Source organism: Macaca nemestrina, chromosome 4, assembly GCF_043159975.1.
Source record: "Macaca nemestrina isolate mMacNem1 chromosome 4, mMacNem.hap1, whole genome shotgun sequence".
Lineage (NCBI taxonomy): Eukaryota > Metazoa > Chordata > Mammalia > Primates > Cercopithecidae > Macaca > Macaca nemestrina.
In genome coordinates, this window is record NC_092128.1 from 42,601,819 (window position 1) to 42,626,522 (window position 24,704).

Below are 24,704 nucleotides of genomic sequence, written 5' to 3' on the forward strand. Positions count from 1 at the left end.
TGGCCGGATCTCAGCTCACTGCAAGCTCCGCCTCCCGGGTTCACGCCATTCTCCTGCCTCAGCCTCCCGAGTAGCTGGGACTACAGGCGCCTGCCACCTCGCCCGGCTAAGTTTTTGTATTTTTAGTAGAGACGGGGTTTCACTGTGTTACCCAGGATGGTCTCGATCTCCTGACCTCGTGATCCGCCCGTCTCGGCCTCCCAAAGTGCTGGGATTACAGGCTTGAGCCACCGCGCCCGGCCTTAAGAAACTCTTAAATGAAGCTGGAACACAAGAATGAGAAAGCCAACATGGGTTAATGACTGAGCAAGGTTGTATAAACTATTACTTAATCCCAATTGAGGGTTTTTGAGCCACTGGGGAACTGGGTTCAGATTGATAGACAAGAATAAGGTTAGCAGGAAACACAGCATTAAACAAACACCAGTTCAGTTTAATTTGTGATTTACCCACACTTCAGAGTACAAAAGGAAAGCTTTGCTGATAGCAAGAAAGGTAAAATGAAGCCATGCCAATGTCGTTATTAAAATAATTGGCCAGCCATCCACTGGAACAGAGATTTTATTTATACATTGGCAGTGAAAATAGAAAAAGTGACTGTTTCTTAACTAGTTCTTGAACTACCAGCGTACAGGGTATTAACTAAGGTGCTGGGAGTTTTAACAGCTGGTTCCAAGAGCCAAGTGCGTACAGGGGAAGCTTTCATATCTAAAGATCACATAAATACTTAATTAATATTTACTTACAAAAATTTAGGTGTTTACTTTCCAAATATTTCATAATCTTTCTTTTTTCATGAGTTCATCTGCATTCAATTGGATTGTTATCTCATCACCAGGGTTATAAGACATCAAATAGCATAGAGTTAACACCATGGTTACCCTAGATTTCACAATAATTTGGAGTGTTTTTTAAAATAAGAAAACTTTCTTTTGTGAGGTGTGGTGAAGCGCTGGTGTACATTTTTTTCTGTGATTTGTAACTGTGCCACAAATAGTGAACTCCAAAATTTCAATACCGAGGTCAACTTGTTTTTCTGTGCAGAATCTACTAAAAAGAAATGGAATAGGAGCAATTATGCTACCTACTCAGCCCAAAAAATGTAATTGCTACTCACGTCTCATTATTTTTCATAAGCATTTGGTTTTAAAAAGAATCTAGACAGAAAATCTCAGAATTAGTCAAAATTTACCATACTATAGTATTACTTTTCAAAGCAGGCCTCTTTGTATATAAAGCGGGTCCTCTTTGTACATGTCAATAATCTCTGCTTTGACCTTTTGAAATTAATTACAAGTTTTACCTACTTTGTTAAACTGCTACTTATATATTACAAATCATTTTTCAAACACAGACTAATATCCTTAATATCGGGCCAGTAACAGAACTGATCTTGTGTTTTGCATGCCCAACTCTACTTGAATCAGTACCTTTCCTATAACAGTTCTGAAAGTGAGAGTGAGTTTAGTTGAGAGTAAGAAACATTGCTCATATTTTTCCACATTGGCTCCAGATAAACCCAATGTAATTGGTGTTTTTCACATTAGAAATACTTCTCAATTACTCTTTCTAATACATTTATTCATTCTTGTGTACCATGATGTTGGAGCCACAAATAAGTTTACATTTAACAAATCATCAGTTAGATTATGCCCTATTAGAAATTCCTCTTCTTTATTCATTTAATTCAGTTCCTTAAGCCCCAGGATCACCTAATTTGACCTCATATTCATCTCTATTATTGTACTTTAGAACATTTCCAGAGTCTTGGACCTTCTCATATTATTGAATACATGAAGAAAAATAGTCTCACTTTCCTATTATTTTTCCTGAGGTTGTGTGTAACCCCTATACACAGTGTACTCTTGTAAACAGTTTTTTACACTCAAGATTCTGGTCGCCTTACGGGAAAATAAATAGTCCTCTGCCTGTAATTACAGCCTTCAGGAAGGGGCAAGCCGGTGACCTCTCTGACTTGTAGGCACAGGAATAAGCCCTGAAGCCTCCTATTCCCTTGGAAAAAACCCCTTCTTTCTTGGCCAAGCAAAAATATAAAAAATGAACACAAAGAAAGGTGAATGTTTCTTTTGATGCCTCACACATCTTTTTACACCTGCATTTCAAATCTTCCTGGTCTGTAGAGATGACTAAAACGATACTGCATATGATTCAGTCACACTTCAGCAATTCAGATGGTCTCTGTTTATTGTGTGAACACACAGATTTCTTTTGAGAATCCAAGTTTTTATATCAAATAAAATCAACACTATTGTTTATGATTTGCAAAGCATATGCTTAGGTACAAAGAAGCATGACAAAGTGCCTGCCCTACAAGACACAAACTTATTTAGATATTTGCATGATTAAATATATATAGATGAACAGGATTAAAATGAAAGAGAAAGGCAAAATGTCTCTGTAGGTAAAGATGAAGGCATTGCCAGTAAACCGGAACAATATAAAGACGGCACTGACTGGAGAGTACTCATTTGTACTTTCATAGGTGCTCATGATATCCTTGTGAGCACTTGTCTCTCCTTTGGCCCTCCATGCACATGATTCTCATGAGAAGGAAATGGTCTAAAAATGGATGCAATTGTGCAGAGTACAGTGCACAGAGGCAGAAAGACAATGTGACTTGGGATCACTTCAGCATCACATTCCCTTGAGTTCTATTAACGTTTGTAATTTTGATAGTTTCAAAAGTGCTTATTTCGTGTGTTCTCAGATTCTTATGTTTCTCTTGGTCATAAAACTTATTGGTAATAGGGCAATCCCTTCCTCCCCCAAGAAGAACATGTTCTTCTGACAAATAGGGTACCAAGTGTTGGCCATAGAAGGAAGAAGAGGGAAACAAGGAAGAAACAACTTGGCTTATGTAAGAAATAGTGATTTTCAAAGAAGCTGATTAAGGTGACAGGCCAGGAAAGGCAGTGACTGTGAGCATGATTTAAAGTATATTCTTAGCTTCCAGTAATCTACATATTATTTTCTTCATATGAAGAAGAACCACATAATAAAAAGTAACTTAATTCATTTAGAAATCAAAAGAATGTTTAAACACATTTACAGTTGTTTATTTTAAGGCAGGAAATGTTTTAAGAAGTTACATTCTCCAGCATCATACTACTTCTTGCGATGTTATTCTAAGTGTAAGATAGTATGCACTGATGACCGCAAACCACTTAAGAAAGCTGATTGAAGGTAGCAGCTTGTAGTTAAGATGTAAAGCTTGCGAAACAAGTAATGACTATTAGTTTATATATTTGCACATGTACTAAAGACATATTGCTTTCTTTTCTAAAGTTTTAATCTTCATGTAAAAGTTAGCTCTCACCTCCTCAGGACAGCCTTTTGTGACTCAACTACCAAATTTAGATATTCCCTCTCATTTGCATTCACAGATATTTATTTCCCTCACAGCATATTTCATAAATTATCAAGATGTATTTGTTCATTGGTGTGACTGAATGTTTACTGTTATCTTCACTAGTCTATCTGCTTGTTGAAGACAGGTACAGTCTAGCTCATTCTCCACTGTAATACTATCAGGTTTAGAGACTAAATAAATATCTGTTGAATTTCTGGTTGAATCTTGGTTACATGAATTAATCCTTTCCTCTGTCTCCTGCTGAAAACAATGATTACAAGGTTTTGGCCCTTTTATGCACTAAATAAAATGGTTAGGCTTCTAGCACTTGTCTTAAACTAATAAGATAAAAGAACAAGCAGGTAATGTAATTAGCTTAAGATAAATGGAAAATATTGCACAGTTTATTGTCAAGATATTTTTTAGAGATATTCGTTTTCGCTATTGACTGCTACTGCATTAGTGCTTGTAATCTTCTTAGTGCATTAGCACTAAACACTATTGATTCACTCAGAGCTAACAGACCAATTTAATCTGTGCATTTTCCCCATTTCCTGAGCATGACTTCACCTATAGTTTGGTTAGTAGACTGGTTGCTAGATGCAAGTGTTAATCGGACATTTTAAATTTAAAGCATTGTTAGAAAATTTAATATCATACAAATTTACTTTTTGGATACACAGACACAAATTCTAGCTAATCATGAATAACTGTATGTTTTGAGATGATGATTCAGCAAACTTAATTTTTATAAAATCAGCCCTAGAAGAGAATGGTTTGCAAATCAAAACTAACCTTAATTCACTCCTTTTACCTGGGGCACGATTTGAAGTATCATCTACCATTTTAATGTCCTCTGACTGATGAACATTTTGGAGATTTACCCAAAAAAGACAAATGAAGTCACACTTTCCTCTGAATTCACAATTTTTTTTTGCTTGTGTTATAGTTATACTGTTCATAAATCATTTTTCCCCATTTGTGATCACCAAGAATGGTTAAAACAAAGCTTTAGTCTAAATTAGCATACAATTGCTAGACATTTTTCTTTCCTCTTGTGGGGAGACTGGAAAATATTTTTGAAGTATATATGGGTAGCTACACTTTGTCTGCTCCAACATTAGCCTAGGTCTAGGGTGAGGTGCAGTAAGCTGCTTCCCAAGGCAGAGTAAGGCTTTTAGAATAGGAAGTCAACATGGCTCAGCAAGTAATTCACATGCAAATGAACCTGCCTGGAACATTTTAGTTGGAAAAAAAGATGTAATTAGCAGACTGGAATGTATCCAGGATCCTAGATTCGGTTACCACATACACTATTTAAAAAAAAAAATTAAGGGAAGGAGTTTTAATGACTTCAGGAGTGGCTGAGCCCTTGGTTTCATTTTCCTGGTAACGAGCACTTTACAGTCCTCCCCGGACGCTGGAGATGTGACTTAGGGCACATATCTGGGCTCTGAATCATTGTGAACTCCGTGTGCCCACTGAATCAGTATCTGTGCCAACCCATGAATAAGCAGTGGCAGAAATTCCTGGAGGGTCTTCTATCCAAATTCTGACAGGTCCTCATTTTTCTTATTAGACTGAGGAGATAAGAACATAGGGTGGGATGGCCACTGATAAGGCAGAAGTCTGAAGTAAGGATGTAATACCCAAAATGTGAAACAGTATTCAGAGTAAAAAATCCATTATTACTCAAGGAGGTTCATATCCTTATCAATGCAGCATCCCACATGCTTCCAGAAATCTCTAATCATGTTTATGTCAATGAAAATATCATGTATCAGAGTTGTGAATTCAAAGTTTTTAATTAACATTTGGACTTTACAAAAATCAACTTCAAGATTTATTTCATTTTGTACAAACCCCTTCCTGTTTGCGACACCAGTTTTATCAGGTGAATCTCCGTGTAGAAATCAACTACCTAAATAAGACATAGGTTATAATGCCACCTGTTTGAAAGGACATTAAGAAGAATGTCAAATTAATTTAAAATGCATGTGGCATAGTTAACACTTCATTCCCCACACAAGTGAGAGATATTATCAATCATATCATGAATTAATATAACCCATGGTAAAACCTACCCACAGTTTTGGTGACAGTTTCAGCATTGTGTTCTCTTGCTATTAGGTTATAAAAACATCATGCATTTGCTTTTTCATCTTTTCTGGGGTAGAAAGGCCTGTGAATGAGCCACGTAATGGTTTAAAGAGTGGTAGCAAGAGGAAGGGAAAAAGCAAAAGGAATTAGTGGTTCATTTTGTAACATGTTTTCTAATACCCCCAGGGTGTGCCCAGTGATCTTAGGGGGCATTACAAAATTCTGGAAAAAAACTAATTTTAAATTTCTTTTAATAAAATAATGCAATATGCCACTTTTCGTGGAATGAGTAGCATGGATAATTAAAATAAAGAAGTTAGGAAGCAGTGACTGCCTGAGCCTAGGAGAGGATGAAGTAGTGTCTAGAGAAGAAAAATAAATGAAGTGTAAAATTAATGACCTTTTACTTACGTTTTTTAAAAAGTACATGGAATCTTTATACCTCAAGGATTTTCTTTCTTGCAAGATTTTGCTTTCATAGCTATTACATTTGACATATGGCCAAGATATTTAATATTTAGGTTTGGAAGACTGTCTAATATTAAGAATGAAGAATCCTTAGCAACATTTTTCATATTGGATAACATTTTCTCATTTTTGAACACAATAAGTAAAAAACTCTATAATCTGACTTCACATTTTTCATCCCTAATACAAAATACATTCTCTTGAGAGTGCTAGATTGTTTAAATAAGGCATGCCAAACCAGTATAATTACAGGGATGTTATTTGTAACATTGACTCCACATTCACAGTTCAAGTGGTGTGGGAGATTATAGATATATGGCCTATAAAAGTTATAAATCTTTGTTTATTTTATTAAATATTATGAGACATGCCCTGAGGATGACAGATCAATAACGGTCCTTGTGGTTTCCTGATGGAAGGCTGCAATTATTTTCTTCCATTACAACTTAAATGTAACTCAATTTTACTCATCTATCATCTTTATAATCATACTAAAGAAACATCACTGTATGTTTATTTTTCTGCCTATTCCTATTATTCCTTGTTTGCATCTTGTTTTAATTTTTGTCCTCCTTTAAAGCTGTTCTAATCACTTCACTTTCTTCCTTTGATGGCTCTGAGTAGTGACTCTTTAACTTTGGCATTCTGTGAAACGGAGATGGAAAATTACTACCTTAAGTTTCCTTTATTTTGGGAAGCAGTTGGCTACTCTTTGAATTTGAGTATAAATGATGTTTAAAAACAAGGAAGCCCAATACAAACAACCTATGAGGTTCACTTTTTCTAAAACTGCATTATCTGCAAATTCTTGAATGCAAGATATGACAAAGTACATAAGAGTAATATCTTATGTCATGCATACTTAGGATTGAAAGTGAGAGGAAGGAGAACAAATTATACCTTCGAACTTGACTATAGTAAAGTTTTGATTCAATTGTCTTTCTCCCCATCCTCTGCCCCCTCAAACTACCACTGCTCCTCACCCCATCTTTTTTTTGGAACTATTAAATCTTAAGAACAACATAACACAAATTAAGCATTATGGAGGCAGGTAACTCATAACAGAGAGGGAAGTGAAAGACCCTTGTAAACAATGGAACCAGAAAGTGCCTCTTCCAGAAAATAATCCAATCATTTGAATTTGCCTTTCTTTACGCAAGTAATCCTTACAATAATAGCTGCTATTTATTTTGTGCCAAGGACCAAGTTGGGACCTTTTACAGATATTATTAATATACCTGTCCACATAATAGTCCTGCATGCAAGATGATGGGTTCAGAGTTTAAATAATGCTCTCATGGCCATCCAGGTAGAAAATGGTGGAGTTCGGATTTGAACCCATATCTCTGACTTCAGTCTCTTTCCATTAGTCCATGCTGTCTCCCAAAGGGCTAAATTTATAGTCATCTTATTGTGCCACGTACGTCATATATATTATCCCAAATTTTCACAAAACCCTGTGAGGTACATATTGTTATCTGCATGTTACCAACGAGACTCAGCCTCCAAGAAGTTAGGTAATGCGGCAGAAGTCACATGGCTGGTATGCAGTAAACCAGGACTTCCACCCAGGTGTGTCTGGCACCAAAGGTTTTTCCCCTTCACTTGATCCAACTTTGATCTTTAAGGTCGTCAAGATGTTGGTGAAAATATTTGCTACAAGTCTTTCAAATGCTTACCTATAGAGCAAAACTTTGATAATAGAACTGCAAGAAAAGCAGTCTTGTGTATTAACTGTATTTTCTGAAAGGTGAGCGCTATTTCAAGAACCCTTTTCTAATTTCAACTTTGATTAAATTTTTTTCCAGAATATACTATTTCACCTGTTTTAATAAATATTCTATAACTTAGGGAACAGGACCTTTGCTGATTTGGGGATTTAAAAAATTCTCTTATTCTGTATCGATTCTCATTTGTAGGAGATTGGGCCAATGTGTACTGATTCTCGTTTTTTTCCTGAAATTGTCACATTAATCAATCCCTTATAAGTAAGAGACTGTTAGAGATTCCACAGTCTTAAAATTAAATTCCACTTAATTTTAAGCAAGTTAATGAAATTTTTGCTACTGCTTATCCTCAAATAGAGATGAAGGTTTTTTCTCCCTACATATGGGTCTTTACAAAGGTTCCATTCATATTATGGGACAATTTTCTCAATTATTTTATTTTGAATAATAATGTGCTATTTAGGGAATATGCATTAGCCTAAAACAACTTCAATCAATACTAATTTAGGATGCTTACAGAGGTTGATTGATGAATGGGTAAAGGAGAAGGTAAAGATACTTAAACAGATTTAGTAATTATTTGTGGGTGTATAATCTCACAGTACTCAATGTTGGAAGTCACTGTAAACAAATTCTTGAGAAACACTTTCAAAAGCAACATAAGAAACAGACACATTGTGAGGATCAAGAATATATTCTTATAGAACAACTGATACAGTCAACAACATTGGTATTCTATAAGTGGGCACTTGTGGCTTGGGATAAGTTTCCAGAAACAGCATCATATGTGGAGACAAAGAGTTCGAAGCACAAATAGCTTATGGGTGAAGATGATGAGCACTGGGAATTATCAGATGACTCAGAGGGCTTTTGTGATGTCATCAATATGAGAAGATGCATGTGAAGAGTCTGCATAGCCATATTTCATGAAATGTGAGACCGGGAAAAGCAACATAATATGCGATCCTAAATAAGCAAGTCAGGCCTGGTACACCTGCCGGACCCCTAAAATGTAAAAGGCCCTTCCCTGGAACTCCCATTATCTGATCTTGTGATAGAAACACTATTTGCACATGGAGGAGAGCTCAAGGAGTGCCAGGAAATCCCTCTTTCAGCAATGTGTCAACACTGAGGACTGGGCAGAAGCATAAGTGGAAAGTTACAGCTGCAGCTTTCTTAACCTTGTCCGCAAGAGTCCCTTTATAAATGTATTAGAGATGTTAATAACAAAACTACAATATGTGTGTCTTTTCACCAAACTTGATGCCAAAGTAAAAACTCAGTTCCAAGAAATTATTAAAAGGGTCACCTGATTTCTGGCCAAGTAAATCTGCCAAGACAAAATGGAGTCATCTTATTGCTTGAGAATCCTGCTAAACAGCTTTGATCTTGTAATCATTTTGTTTTTTTTTGTGTGTGATGAATGACTCTAGGTGCCTTCATTTTGGCATTAAGCTAGGAAATGATTATATGCTCATTATTGGAACAATCTGAGGTCTGGATGGGTTATACGAAGAGAGAGAATATGTGTAGTCTCAGTCTCAGAAGAAGTTTGATCTTTGTAACCAGAGAAGATAAACAGGCAAATAAATAGAGGAGGTTTGAAGGTATTTGTCTATGGAATTTGGCCAGTGTAAAAGTTGGCTTCCTTTGTAAGAAGCCTATGTTGGCAAGTTCCATCTTGTTTCCCGCAAGAATTTTTGTGATGGGAGTGATAATGGTTTCAGGTGTGGCTAGTGCATTTTGGGAATTTTTCCTGGGCAATAAAACTGACCTGAATTTCATTGGATAATCCCATCTCTTTGTGTCCCTTGAAACACTAAAAAAGTCAAAGGGGTAGGATAAAATGCAGATATGTTTTGAGAATTTCTAGAATTGATAAGTATTTTTACATCTAAGGATTGAAATGTACAAAATTTAAAAAATGAGATATCAATATACCTTTATGAATTCTCTTTTTAATTTTCTTCTTGCCCTACCCCTCTTTTTAATTTTTAACAAAGAAAGATTTAAATAGCAAATTCATGTGCTCTAGGAGCCCTGGAGGAATTCCTAATAGACTCTTTTAAAACTTGTGTCTCAGAATGAACTTACTGGGTGCAGAAAAATATCTTCTCTGTAATGTTATTAACATTATATTTTTATTTCCTAATCCCAGGTTTCTGAAAATCATTTTGTTTCCTTTCATTCTTTTGTAGTTTCTAGTAAAGAAAAGGGGGGCTTCATGAGGAATTCTATTGCTTCTTTGCAACATATATTAAATGTATGCAGGGGGAAATAAGTCTTAGTTGGAATGTATGTGCATGTATTTTATGTATATTCATAGACTTTGGAAGAGAGAGGAAGGAAGTTTTGTTTTTAGTTCACCAAAAGATGAACTGACTTTCTTGGAAGTATTTTCCTAGCATCATAAAAAGTTAACTACAGTTTCCATCTAGAGAAGTGTCCCAGACATTTCAGCAAAAGTCAACCAATTGTTTCTGAATTAATATGCCCTTACCCCTCAGCAAGTTAAATACTTTATGCTATTGAGGACATGTTTAATGTTCTTCCTGATTGCAATTATAACCTTTATATCTTATATTGAAAACTGCTAAAGTAAGTGAAACATACCATGCCAAAGTCAAACTGTCTTTAGAAAAGCTATAGTATTTGTTCATTCGATTATGGTCATAGAAGAAACTCAAAGCCACAACAAACACTCAGACCAGGTGATCAACTGACTAGCAAGATAAATTCTCCAGGTATAGCTGGTAGCTGTTACTATATTTAAATCACAGCACCATGAATATCTCTAACAGCTTCTATGAAAATACCATTTCATATACGTATAAATAATCATCAACCAAAATATTTATGTTTATAAATGTCAAATACCAACCAGGTAAAGTGCCAAGCTAGAACTTGGTAGACACAAGTCTTTTCCAGAAGGAAGTCCATGATTAAAGTCAAGCTCTAAAGGAAGGACTTGGGAGCAAACATCTCCTCTCTACTCTTACAGGTTGTTTAGAGAAGTATACTAGCTCATTTAAAAATGTTTTATTTGCCAGCATTTCAGAAGAGAATTTTTTTTTTTTTTTTTGAGACGGAGTCTTGCTCTTTTGCCCAGGCTGGAGTGCAGTGGCTGGATCTCAGCTCACTGCAAGCTCCGCCTCCCGGGTTCATGCCATTCTCCTGCCTCAGCCTCCTGAGTAGCTGGGACTACAGGCGCCCGCCACCTTGCCCGGCTAGTTTTTTGTATTTTTTTAGTAGAGATGGGGTTTCACCGTGTTAGCCAGGATGGTCTCGATCTCCTGACCTCGTGATCCACCCATCTCGGCCTCCCAAAGTGCTGGGATTACAGGCGTGAGCCACCGCGCCCGGCCCAGAAGAGATTTTTTAAAGTTAAGTTCCTTTAAATAATGTCAAGAATACAGATTAATCATTTGTGCATCAGTGAGAGAATATAATCTCATAAGGAACAATTATTTAAGGTGTACAAATTAGCTTGAGCATCTTGTAAATGTTGCAGAGATTATATAGAAATGTCAATAATTATGTTTTATGGGAATTGCTGTTGTGATAAAATCTGCGTAAATCTGATCAGAACTACAAAATCTTATATGGGAAATAACTTTAATATAATCTGAAGTGTCACGAGCACACAAATCTGAATTGTAAAAATATTTTCTCTTTTAGTTACCATATTACATTTTAAAGATACCATTTTAGGTGTAAATGAAGATTCAATTTCTAAATTTTCTTGGAAAAAAACTGCAACTATTTTGGATAAATACCATTTACCAAGCACAAAAGAAGTCCTGGATATTCATTTTGAGACTGATACTTATTTCTAATTTACACCTCACAGTGTGTAAGTGGGGACTGATGTGACTTACCCTATTAAAACAGTGCTCATGATTGGGTCCATAAAAATGCTGGAGACATCTCACATTGTTTTTGTTGACGATCTTGTTGAAGAAGTCGTTGACATATTTGATAGGGAATGCACACATTGCAGATCGATCCATTGGTTCGGCAGAATCTGGCTTGCTTTGTGCGAACACCCCAAAGAGAATGTCATCATTCAGGCTGGCTCCTATTTGTCTAGCAAGCTGGGCCCCGGGCTTGCTGACATATGCAGCCTGAAGGATATTAAACACTTCCTTCTTTGTGGATCTCTTTTTTCTCTTTTCTGTGAGAATACACTCTAGAGGCATTTCCATGTAGGAGTGCAATCCAGAGTTTAAGGAACAGAACCTGATTATTCTTGTGTGAAAAGTCTGAGCATTTAGAGTTTCCCTTTGGACCGTCAAGAAGTAAATAAAATTGTTGCTTTCAAAAGCATGGATGTACTTAATGGGGTAAGAATCTCTGAACTCAGGTAAAACATCAATGTAGGACTGGTCCGTCAAAAACATAAAACCATCTTTCGTTTCCTTTAGCCTTCTCACTGATATCGAATGCAACGGATGATGTGGGAAATAAGAAGAATTTATGGTATTGCCTACAAAGAAGTTGATGAACCGGTCCTTTACAGATGAAAGGACTTTGGCTCCCAGGGCGCTCACCACACAGTCAGGGCACTGGTTGGGCTCTTCTATCTGTGGGGAGAATATGCAGTGAACCTCCGACTGTATGTCAGCAGTATGATTATGGGGAAAGACATGTCGCTGGCAGGTCCCTCTGTTGACGCTGCCACAGCTAATGAGTTGATCATCATAGTAGGTGTCGACAACCAGAGCCATGTTGATGTTATCTTTCCAAACGCCTCCTGATAAATTGGCTTTGCTGCTGCAGTCCTGACACGGGAAACAATCTGGGTGTTCCAGCACAGGCCCGGTCTTGTACTCAGCAACCTTCTGAAGGTCTTCCTCATTTAAAACATAAATGTAGTTGGTGGCACCGAGGAAAATGTGATGCTCATGTAGAATGACATTCTGGATGGCTGTTTCCGCGGTGAAGTTGGGAAGCTGATACTTCATATTCACATTCATCTCGGACTTTGCTAGTGCCTCTTTACACTCCCCATTGCTCCTCTGCACCAAGGTAAACAGGAGCACGAGGATGCCAGGTACAAGCACAGCGGGGGCCTTCATTGTGAGAGGTTTATCTGCCAAAACAGGTTCAAGGCGAGAGCAGTTCAGTTGTCAGAAACGAAGAGAAAACTGAAAGACCTATACCATTTAAATGACCAGAAATAAAGCTTCCCAACTGGACTTTTACATAGAAGGAAAACAAAAACTCTAGCCAGTTTCACATAAAGATGCATTGTGCGGTTGGACATGACTCCACATAGCTTAATTTTAGAACTCAAGCCATGAACGAATAATTTTAGAGAACCATTGAGATGCAAACAATGTTCTGTATTAAGGCTGATACAGTAACTAAGTTAGACTCATTCAGCAATGAAAGAAAAAACATAGCAACTTTCTTTCTTAACCCCTTGCTGGTTGTTTAATGTGGTTTAATAACTGTGGCTAATGACTAGGTTGATATTTAAAGTTTCTCTGTTAGTCAAGTAAAGGAACTGCGGTTCGGATTCATTTATTCTAGAAATCACAGCAGGCATTGTTTTCTTGGGAGCATGTAGAATTACTAGGCTAAATTTAGCTTCCTTTTGGAAGAAAACAATCATAAATTCTAGAAGCAATATGATCACATGCTGTTTATAGGATTTTGTGTGGAGAGGAATGGTTTGATTATAATTTGGCTACAGTTAACCTATTGTTTTAGACAGACAAATGTTTAATGTAGGATCACTGGGAACTGAAAAACAGCGGGCTGAAAATGTATAAAATAAAACATAATCTTCAGAACTAAAGTCCTAGAACTACTTCTCAGGGAAAAACAACATATTGTTCATTACCAAGTCAAAAAGCTATTTAGTAAAAAGTACATTATTTTAACATTTCATTGTATGCATATAGACAGTATTTCTATGAGGAAACATGAATGGGCTTGTTATTCAGTTTTTAAAACTTAAGGTGCACAAGTTATGAACATTGTGAGTTCTCCTTATAATAATTACAGGCAAGGTAGTAGGTTGGAAAGGAGAGGCCTTAGAATGAGTATAAACTTAATAGGTATGACTTTTTAAAAATAGCATAATTCTGATAGTAGAGCGGGAGCCTCTAAAAAACATACTAGGCATTATGACTGTGCCAAAGACTAACCCTAGATCTACAAAAACCACATCAGAAATCGCTGAGCAGCTGGTATGTGCAGGGCTCTGTGCTTGCACTATGGGAAATGGGACATAGCCGCTGCCCTTTAGTGAAGCTGCAATGTGGCTGAGTGATAACCCATATATGCTGATTATTGAGGCACTGTCCATGGCATTACAGTACCCTGCATAGCACAAACCAAAAGCTACAAGCATCAAGGGAAAAAATCACAGCCTGTACTTAGGATTATTATGATCATGAGAAACAGAGACAAATTCACTATGTTGTGAGGTCCAGGAGAGCAAGGACAAAGTTTGTTTGGCTTATCATTGTATCCCAAGTACCTGGTACAGAGCCTGAGATGCAGAAGGTGTTAAATGAATAGATACTGAATAGATGGTGAATAAAAATTAAGCCACAAATTCGAAGTTACGTAATGGTTAAGGGTAGTAGACAAAATTTGCATCCAAAACTTTTTGACTCCAAATCAAAAATAATTTTACCCTACTAATAGTCTAAGAATTGGGGACTTTAAGAGGTGATCGATAATCATTAGGGAATTTTGAGCTAGAGAGTGATACAATGAAGGTTTTACTCTAGGAAGATTGATCTGGAGTCAGGGTGGCCTAGAACAGAAAGAACCTGGCAATGGAAAGACCAGTTGACGGCTATTTTTATATCCCACAATGAGGTAACAGGGGCCAGAACAAATATGGTAGCCTCAAGGATAGAAGAAATGAATAAGGGACATGTTTGAGTAAGCAGGATTTGATACCCTAATGTATCAAACACAGTGCAAAACAGAAAGCAAAGACAAACAAAGATGATTAGCAGTTATCTTGGAAAAGTAGAACAAGTTAAAAAACTAGGATAGACTGCACTGGGAAGTTAGGCTGAATATATGGGAATGGTAGATTGGTTTTAACAACATTGAGTCGGATGTGCTGCTGGGAAATGAGTGCATGTTCTCCTATAAGGATGACTACTAGGTTTTACATTATTCACCAGGAAACAGGTGCCTGGAACAAGTGAAGAATGAAAACTCTGAGCAGACAGAGCATTAGTGCCAAAGAACAGAGGCGGAAATGAGAAGGATTCTGAGAAGCCTGCCTTGACTGGGAAAGCGGCATGATCAGTGTTGGATGAAACAATATCTGTCTTAAGTGAGACACATGAGTGTCAGGTATTTGCCACTGCTGCACTAGAAGGAATAACAATTTAGAACTTGATTGTCTGAGTAACAGAGACTCCACTCGGACTAGAAATAAACTTTGCACATTATCTGCATAGAGGTGATGGTTAAAACCAAGAATGGGTCTGTTCATGAACAGACTAGATGAAAGAAGAGAAGGCAAATGACCTAAATCTTCGGGGATAGGCACAGTAGAGAAATCTGTGGAGGAGTCAAGGAAGGTTAAGGTCAGTGAGGCATCAACAGAGCAAATACTGCACTGTGTCACAAAAGCCAGGCGAGGGTCTCAAGAAGGAGGACGTTGGTCCACATGGAACCTCTTTGTTGATCTTCAAGGCAGTAGTTTCTATAGCAGTGTCAGATGTTAGACTGAGGGAATGGGTGACGAAGAAGTAGAATGTTTGTCAAAGGGAAGACAAGCAGAAAGCAGTAACAGGGTGAAAAGGAGTTTATTCTTAAATCGTGGGAAAGACATATGATTATTGGCAGGACCCCCCCCCCCTTTCTTCTACCAACATTTATTGGATGTCTACAAAGGCATGATGCCTTTCCCTGGGAAGCTCAAGTCACTTGATGGAGGCAGTGGGTTAACGGTTATCAGAATGCAGAGGAAGGGAGACCAACTCCACTGGAAATGATGCTAGAACTGAGTCTCAAAGGAGGATAAAGAATGAAGAATCCTGGCTGGGCACAGTGGCTCATGCCTGTAATCCTAGCACTTTGGGAGGCTGAGATGGGCAGATCACTAAAATCACACAGTTAGAGCCAGGCTTCAATTCCACGTCTGCCTAAAGAGAACCCATTCATGCTCTTAAGTGCTTCACTATACCGAAGCAGCTTCCCAAGCGAGGCGGGAGCATGCACTAGAACAGAAGTCAGACAATCAGACCTCTGATTCCAGCCCTTTCCCTCTCTAGCTGTGTGACTCCAGGCAATCATCCACCTCTGAGTCCCAGGGTCGGATATTCTCACATGACCATTTTAAGGATCAAAAAGAGATCTCATCTCTGAAAGCACTTTGATCAATAAAGAGTACATATAAATGCTTGCTATTTTATCTGTAATTCTCATTGTTTTGCAATGTACTAGCAAATTTTTGGTGCTGGTAGAGGGAATAACAAGGAATAGAAGAAAAGGATTAGGGACAAATTGTTCTACTAGAGGGCAAATACAAACTGTAAACCAAACGGCAAATACGTATCTAAACCATCTAGAGCATAATGGGGAAAATAAATATTATGTGAAAAGTTAACTGCACTTATCAATATGGTATCAGTGTATCTAACAAAATTGAGCCTAATAAATAATTTATTGCTGTATTTTCTGTAGAAATGATAATGAAAGAAAGGAAACAAATGAATTATTATTGCCAAAAGGGAGAAAAGTATTATAACCAATTTGCATGTTAGTTGATGCCCATTAATGCAGTGTGAAGTGTGAATGTCGTTTTTTCGTCTAGGTTTTTTGAAGAAGGCTGCAAAATAATCTGTAATCCTAGCACTTTGGGAGGCACAGGTGGGCAGATCATGTGGTCAGAAGATCACGACCATCCTGGTCAATATGGTGAAACCCTGTCTCTACTAAAAGTACAAAAACTAACTGGGCATGGTGCGTGTGCCTGTAATCCCAGCTACTTGGGAGGCTGAGGCAGTCCAGGGAGTTAGAGGTTGCAGTGAGTTGAGATTGCGCCACTGCACTCCAGCCTGGTGACAGAGCAAGACTCCGTCAAAAAAAAAAAAAAAAAAAAAAAAAAAAGAGATATTGTATTAAATTATGTTTTTAAAATAAGATTCCTATCTTAAGGTTGGCACATAAGTCACACACTGTATTGTGGACAAGAATCCAAGAAAATGTACACATGTAGAAATCGGCTTTGTGTTATTTCATTTGATGAGATGGAAAATCAGTGGGGAAGGAGAATATATTTTCTATTTAAAGAAAAACCATTGCAGAACACAGTTGGAGTTAGTACCTTAGTCTCCTACACCTTCTTTACATTATCTGTTACCATATGGTGATGCCATTTTTCAAGTGAATACATCAAAAAAAGGTTAACTTTTTTAATTAAAGAAAACAATGGGACTAGGGCCCATTGTCCACGATAGAAATTTTAATTACAATAGAAGTTTCTGTTCAAACCTCAGATAATGAGAAAATGTAATCACCGAAAATGCCCCATTTCCTTGATCATTCCCATTAATAAAGGCCCGTCCCCATTAACAAAGGTGTATGTTGGTCAGATCAGATCTTTTCTGGGAAATGTTTTGTGTCCTTGCTAAGGAAAGGAGGGAGACCTTTTAGACGTATTTGGTGCTGAGCTGGGCACTAAGATGATAACTGCTAGTTAAATGAGTGACAGCTGAGAGGCCAAGTGCACAGGCACTGGGCCAGATTTTAGGGTTTGAATCCATTCACTGTCTATGTTACCTTAGGCAAATAGGTCTAAGCCTCTATTAAAACATGGGCAGGATTATAGCACCTACCTCACTTTTGAGACTTATTCTAAGGATTCAATGAGTTAATGCATGTAGAACACTGCACGGCACGTAGTAGGTCAATGCATGTTCTCTATTGTTTGTACACGGCCCCTAACAAACACTTACAAGCATCTAAGTGTCAGATACTGTACAGAGTGCTGAAGATACAAAGATAAAACACTTTTGAAATGTCAATGAGCTCTCAGGCCAGTAGTGGAGATAGACAGATTATAGTTTAAACTCAAGGTGGAAATGTCTACAGAGGCCCTTAAAGGACAACTTAACCAGGGCAGAAAGTCACGTGGGCTTACCAACCAATCAATCATGGTGCTTTCCTCATAATGCATTCACAATTCTGAGGTCAAACACTGGAGAGGATCTAGTTTTAGTTGTGGCAGTGCAGCTAATTATTTGTATGACCCAAGCAAGTTACTCAACTTATTTGAAAATTATAGTGCTGAACCAGCTGTGTGCTGGCTCATGACAGCCTACTATGTGTATATCTTCCCAATTTGTGTTTCAGTGACTTCATCTTGGTAGCCTGAAATAAGCCATGGGGGGTATATTGACACCATAGAAATTGGCAAACACTACAAATCAGGGCTTATTAAAGCCTGTAGGGGGATGGTTATTAAATATTTAATGGCATACTCCTGGGTGGAACTAAAGAACTTCAAAGTATTTTCCATTTCTAATAATTTTCAACTCTGAGATTATTCCCCTATGACTACATTTTACACCAATGCCATTGACTTGGCATATATTGCTTTCACTTCCTCGTCTATATAACTTGCCAGATCTGGCTGTGTGAGCATTTTAATATTTATATTGGTAGTGAAATACTCCAGAAATACTTTCACTTTTCGTATATTTTTGCCCTGATACATTTATCCCCCCATGATGTGTCTGGATCAGGCTTTCAATATAGACTGTCTTTTCATTGTTTCTGTTATTTTTTCTTTCTGAAATAGTGCTAGCCATTTAACCAACTTTGAGTTTCTTGCTAAAAGGAACATGTAAAGATGATTCAAACGGACTGACTAATTCATTCTCTTAAAATGTGCACATATCAGGTGAAAGTGAATCACCTATAAAACATTTCTTTATTTCTTTTCAGATGAAAGTTAAGGTAATATCACTGGCAAAACATTTCCTGGCAGTGATCATCTCAATGGCACCTTGGCCACTAAACTATTGATATTTAGGAGTACTTCCTTTAAAGAAGATGGCTCTGTTATTAACAGCTACAAATATCAGTTCAGCCTGCCTTTAAAACCAGCGACTTGATCTGTCCACCATCTGCCCACCTCTAGTTTTCTCACTCAAGTAGCTTACATTGGTCTTTTCATTTCCCAGAAATCTAGCAATATATTTAAATCTCTAAGTATTCATTGAGCAACTGTCAACACTATCACTGTCCTCATCATAAAAACATTGCAGAGCCTACAAAAATGTATAGTGTATTCAAACACTGATTCCTCAGGAAAAAACCAACAGAGGCAATAGAATAACTTTTTTCTTGAGAGAGAGACTTTCTAAACCTTGACACAGGTAATTTTGCTTTCTTTAGGGATTAATTTTCTTAGCAGTCATAATTTGTAACTATGTAGATAGCACCTTATAGTACACAGATATGGTCAGTTCCATCATCTCTTCTAATCGTGATTATCTTATAAGGTAAGCATTATCCTGTGTTTCCAGATGACAAAACTAAGGTTCAAAGAGGAGAAAATATTAGCTGAAATCTAAACAAGCAATTCAGTTATTCTGAGTGTACTTCTAATTGTTTTAAAATGCATGATGCTTATTTGAATTGTTTTAAATTGTTTGCATTTCTTGGAAAAGATTTTTATTCCAAAGGCACAGTATTTTAATAAATACCTCTTTTCACCTTCCCAGAATCCACTGTCTCTTATACTGGCAACTCTTTTGAAAACTCTCCCTCTCCTATCTGCTGGGACTGTCAATCACATGGTCTATCTACATCTTTCAACACAGAATGAGTGTGCAAACCAGGCTGGCCTTTCAATGAACTCTATTCTCTTGCCATGGAGCTTGGTCAGGGCTGAGTATGTGGCCAAAGCAAGGCCAAACAGAATCTCTTCGGGGATTTAATATGGATGCTGGGAGAGGGCCTCTTTCCTTCTGAGAGCATGAGCACTAAAGATGATTTTATCTTGGGATGTCTGATGCCCATCTTTGCCACTATGTGGAAAAAGCCAGCCTGAGCATGAAACTGACCCAAAAGGCCAGAGAGCCCAGACACGGAGGGAGGCAGACTCCTGATGTGATTGTTTGAGCATCTATATCCAGCCATGTCTTAAGCTAAGGGAAGCCAGTAAAATTTCTTCTTTTCTTGCTTATTTCTTTTTTTTAAAATAAGTTTAGTAATGATTCTTTTTATTCCTTGCACCTGAAAAAGTCCTAAACTAACAATGTCCAGTAGAAAATATTACAAACTTGAGTTTAAACACAAAGTCAAGTGCATAAAACCAACTTTATGTAAAATATTCAAGTAATTGGGACTTGAATAATTATTTTAAATATTTCACTTTGCATTTGGGAACATATCTATTAGTTAAGATTTCTGAGGTGGTATACTAGTTTTTTCTTATTATATAATTCCAAAATCTTCTACAATATTTACATAAGATAATCTCAAAATGGAAATAATGGATCTAAGTAAAGAGTTAAGATACAGAAACTGGAAAATATTTTAACATTGCTTTTAAGTGCAAGAAAGGGATTTATGATGATGGAATATGGCTGAAGCCCCATATTAAGGAAATTACAGTCATAAAAACAGCCATGGCTAAATTTCCAGGAATACTTGCCAGAGTGAAATCCTAAGGAAAAATCTTGACCCTGTCCACATTTATATTATGTTTATTAACTTTAAAAGTAGGCCTATTAAAATAAAGTTAAGATTCCAATAGAAGATTCCTGATGACATTTAAAATACTGTGTTTATAAACACTCACTGTTTATGAAGAATCATATTACATTGTATTATAAGATATTAATCAAGTATTTGGGAGCACCCAATGCATGCAATGTACCTGACTAGATACTAAGAGTTTCTTCCCTCAAAGAGTGTACAGTCCGTGGATTTGAAGATAACAGGATAAACTCTGAAATCTAAATTTGTAACCTAAATGGAAAAGTGGATAGATCTACTGGGCTGAAAGCAAATTTGTAAACATGCTTGACTGAATGTTTGATTCTTATGCCTAAAGACTTACAGTTAGTGTTACGATCATCAAAAGCGCTACATTGACTTTAAAAAGATAAAACAATAGGCTGTGTCAAAAATCCCTTCTATGGTAGCCAGACACTACCTTGACAATGGTTTCTAACAGTGAATAGAAGGGACAGGAGGAATCTTCAGAGTTTTTCAGCCCATTCAACTGCTCTTTGGCATAATCACATTTAAACACCCCAAAATATTCCGGAGACAAGGTGGAGTGTAGTGGAGAGAGTGTGGGCTTTACTGTCCGACAGACTTAAATGGGATGTGAATATGGCCTTTTTCGCTGACATGCCTTCTGATTTGAGTGTCAGTTTCTTACATTCAAAACATGGGGATAATCATATACATCTCATGGGTTGGCCATGAGAGTTGGAGATAAACTGTGAGAAACTGCATTCAGTTATGCAGCACACCCTAGCATTTAATAAATGTAGCTACTATGCTTATTATCCTAACTTGTGTTTCGGCCAGTTTCTGCCTGCCCTCAAAAAATGAGGAAGTTGGCACAGTCCCTTGGGTGAGACCACTCCAAATACCTGGTGACTGCTTCATCACTTTAGTCCTCTCATCCACAGTTTAAATAGTGTTATTTCTTCTTTTCCCACCCTTTAGCCATCTTGTGGTTTTCCTCTAACCTCGGTTCAAGTTCTTGAAGTCCTCCGAAAATTGCCCCCCAAGACAGAGGCCACAGTAACGGCCTCCCGTACTAAAGAAGTAAAAACAAATAGGAACCAGTATTTTAACTCTTTAAAAAAGAGTTAGCCCAGGCTGGGCATTGTGACTCACGCCTGCAATCCCAACACTTCTGGAGGCTGAGGCCGGACGATTGCTTGAGTTCAGGAGTCTGAGACCAGCCTGGGCAAACCCCAACTCTACAAAAAATAAAAAAATTAGCCAGGCATGGTGGCATGTGCCTATAGTCCCAGCTACTGCAGAGGCTGAGGTGGGAGGATCACTTGAGCCAAGGAGGTTGAGGCTGCAGTGAACCGTGATCACACCACTGTACTCCAGCCTGGATGACAGAGCCAGACTCTGCCTCAGGAAAAAAAAAAAAAAAGAGTAAGCCCATATCCCAACTGAGATTTAGCAAGTAAAGATATAGGATGCTGAGTTAAATTTGAATTTCAGATAATTTGTTTAGTGTAAGTATGTCCCATAAATGTATTTTATATGACAATCCTAGTTGTCAGCAAATGGGGAAAAATAGGGGAACAATAATCTTTTTTACCCACAAAACTCAGATTAAAAAGATTTGGGCCAAACCTATTTATCTTTTGGGTTAGAATGTTTTTTAAGGTTTCTGTGGCATATACGTATTGCAAAACTGCATAGCATTTTTGGCTTTGCTTCTGTACAGCTAAAACATGCTTTAAAAGTTCCTGACAGGTGGTTTTAAGTGTCACATGAAGGTATAACTATGTGAAAGGGAGTAAAGAAACTTTTTTCCCCCTACAGTTGTTCTGTATGTGGCAGCCTGTCATTTACATGAAATTTCTGAAACAGAAAAGGTATTCCCAGGTTGATTTACATGCTTTATTTATAATAAATGAGCTTATTAAAAAATTCGAATACAGGTGGCTATAGGAGATAAACAAGTTAAGCTTCGTACAGGAATGATTTGCATGTGTTATAATTAATGTTTCCAGGGGGTGCTCTAAACAGTTTCTTGGTTATTACACAAATGTTGTTTCTTTGACAGATAGTGTTTTATTCAGATTCTTATCAGCTTTTGCATCCCCTCTTAGTCCTATAATCATTTAAAAAGTTGAAAATTGCTGCCTCTTAGCATAAGAAAAAGCCAATTGTAGGCCGGGCGCGGTGGCTCACGCCTGTAATCCCAGCACTTTGGGAGGCTGAGACGGGCAGATCACGAGGTCAGGAGATTGAGACCATCCTGGCTAACATGGTGAAACCCCGTCTCTACTAACAATACAAAAAAAAAAAAAATTAGCGGACGTGGTGGCGGACGCCTGTAGTCCCAGCAACTTGGGAGGCTGAGCCAGGAGAATGGCGTGAACCCGGGAGGTGGAGCTTGCAGTGAGTCGAAGTTGCGCCACTGCACTCCAGCCTGGACGAAAGAGCCAGACTCCGTCTCAAGAAAAAAAAAAAAAAAAGAATAAGCCAATTGTGCATTTTCTAGTTGTAACATATGATTGAGACCATTATCCAACTCTGATATGGCAAGAGTAAAGATAAAAAGAATAGAATGCCATTATATCCTCAAGATTATCCTTTATAAATTCATATTCTGTCAGCAAACATCTTTGTCCTTTTAAGAATGGTTGAAAGTACTCAACTTCTGGGAAAGAAGAATAAATGGACATTTGTTTTCACCATTGTGCATAATGTAAAAAATATTGTTCAGAAATTACGTTGAACTCTCAGAGCCCTGATTGACAGATGGGCTTTTGTCCCATTAATAAATTGTAGGTCAAACAAAAATGTTTCATTGCCATTGAAAGTGTGAAGGTTGAACTTCCCCAATGTAAAGAAAGTGCTAAAATGCATGAAAACCTATACAAGTACTTTTTTTTTCATATTTTTCAGCCAAATGAATGGACATAATTTTGTGATTCAGACTGTGTAGTAGTGTTACCAGTTTTTGTTCAGTTAATCCAGGAACACTGAATAACATAAATCCACAAATCACATTTGAGAAACATCTTTCCAAGTCTATATATTAAAAAAAAAAAAAAAATGATAAGCCAAGCAACCTTTGCCGGTTGCATTCAACTACAGGGTTTGGAAAGGATAAACCGACTGAACAGTCAGAATGTGAACCACTGAAGGGAGACAAGTTGGAGAGGAAGCTGGTACATTACTCACGAATGAATCAGACATTCCCTCCCTCCTTGTTTGAAAATGTCCTCGGCATAAAGCATGGTACAATTCCAAACGAGGAACTGTGCTCAGGATTGAATTTATATGACTGATCAGTTTCCTTTGCTGTTATCGAAAGCAGATATCAAATGGCTGTGGAGGAATGCAGGTGGTGAGTGAACCCCATTCTTTTCATAGTGGCTGTCACATAAAGAAAGAAAAATCAGCACGCAGAGACAGAGAGACAAAGGGGAGAGGTGTGAGGGTGCCAAAGGCCAGGGCCCCTCTTGCCTGAAAACGTAGAGCCTTTGAATGAGGTGGGCGTTCCTTGTAATGCTATTTTTCTCTTAGGTCTGAAATTAGTTTGCTTATTTTGCTCACACCTGAGAAATTTTTCTGGAAATCAATGTTTGCAAGTAGACTCTGACACTGAAATGAACTAAGGTCTCTTTTTCACGATCAAAATTGTCAGTATATGACCTTTTCTTATTTAGGCAAAGTAGACAAGAATTGTTAGAAATCATGAGAATACTGTGAATGTGAAGGAATAGCCAAACCTGGTCATATTTTGTACAGATGTGGATTCCTTGGGTGAACATAATGCAATTCTAACAGTGTTGGAAGAAGAATTAAAGCATATAAACAGCATTATGTTGAGGTCAATATGTCACCAGAAAATAAAGAACAAAACAAAACAGTTTACAAAAATCTTAAACACTTTTAAACGAATAGAGAATGCTGAGCAAATGGATTCTCGTAAAACTAGGATAGTACAGAAAAATAAGTACAGAATCCAATTTCTGAAACTCAGTAAACACTCTGGATCCTTGAAAAATCAATAAAGCAAAAGATTAGGACAACCTGAAAACAACTGTGCTCAGGATTGCATTTATGTAACTCATCAATTCAAGGAAAAGCAATTCAGGACAGGTTGTGTGTATATAGGCGGTATGTGTGTTTATGGGAGAGGAGAGAAACAGAAGAGAGAACAGAGGGCAAGAAATGAAAACAAATAACTTTTCCAACCATACAGGTGTTGCCCCTTGACTGGGAATCCCCACCTTCCACCCACAACACTCCCAGGCTGTGTGTAAAGGTGTGAGCATGTCAGTGGAGCAGCACGGGGAAGAAGAGCTAACCACACAGACAGAAAG

At 37.5% G+C, this 24,704-nt stretch overlaps 1 protein-coding gene across 1 annotated transcript in view; it reads right to left on the reverse strand.

Moving 5' to 3' along the window:
• LOC105475620 (MET proto-oncogene, receptor tyrosine kinase) overlaps positions 1-24,704 on the reverse strand; it is a 116,867-nt gene that overhangs the window by 77,403 nt on the left and 14,760 nt on the right. Inside the window, exon 2 of the mRNA XM_071094581.1 lies at positions 11,544-12,757. Within this exon, the coding sequence (XP_070950682.1) occupies positions 11,544-12,743 (1,200 nt within the window). The 5' untranslated portion in view covers positions 12,744-12,757. The remainder of the gene's footprint in view (positions 1-11,543; positions 12,758-24,704) is intronic.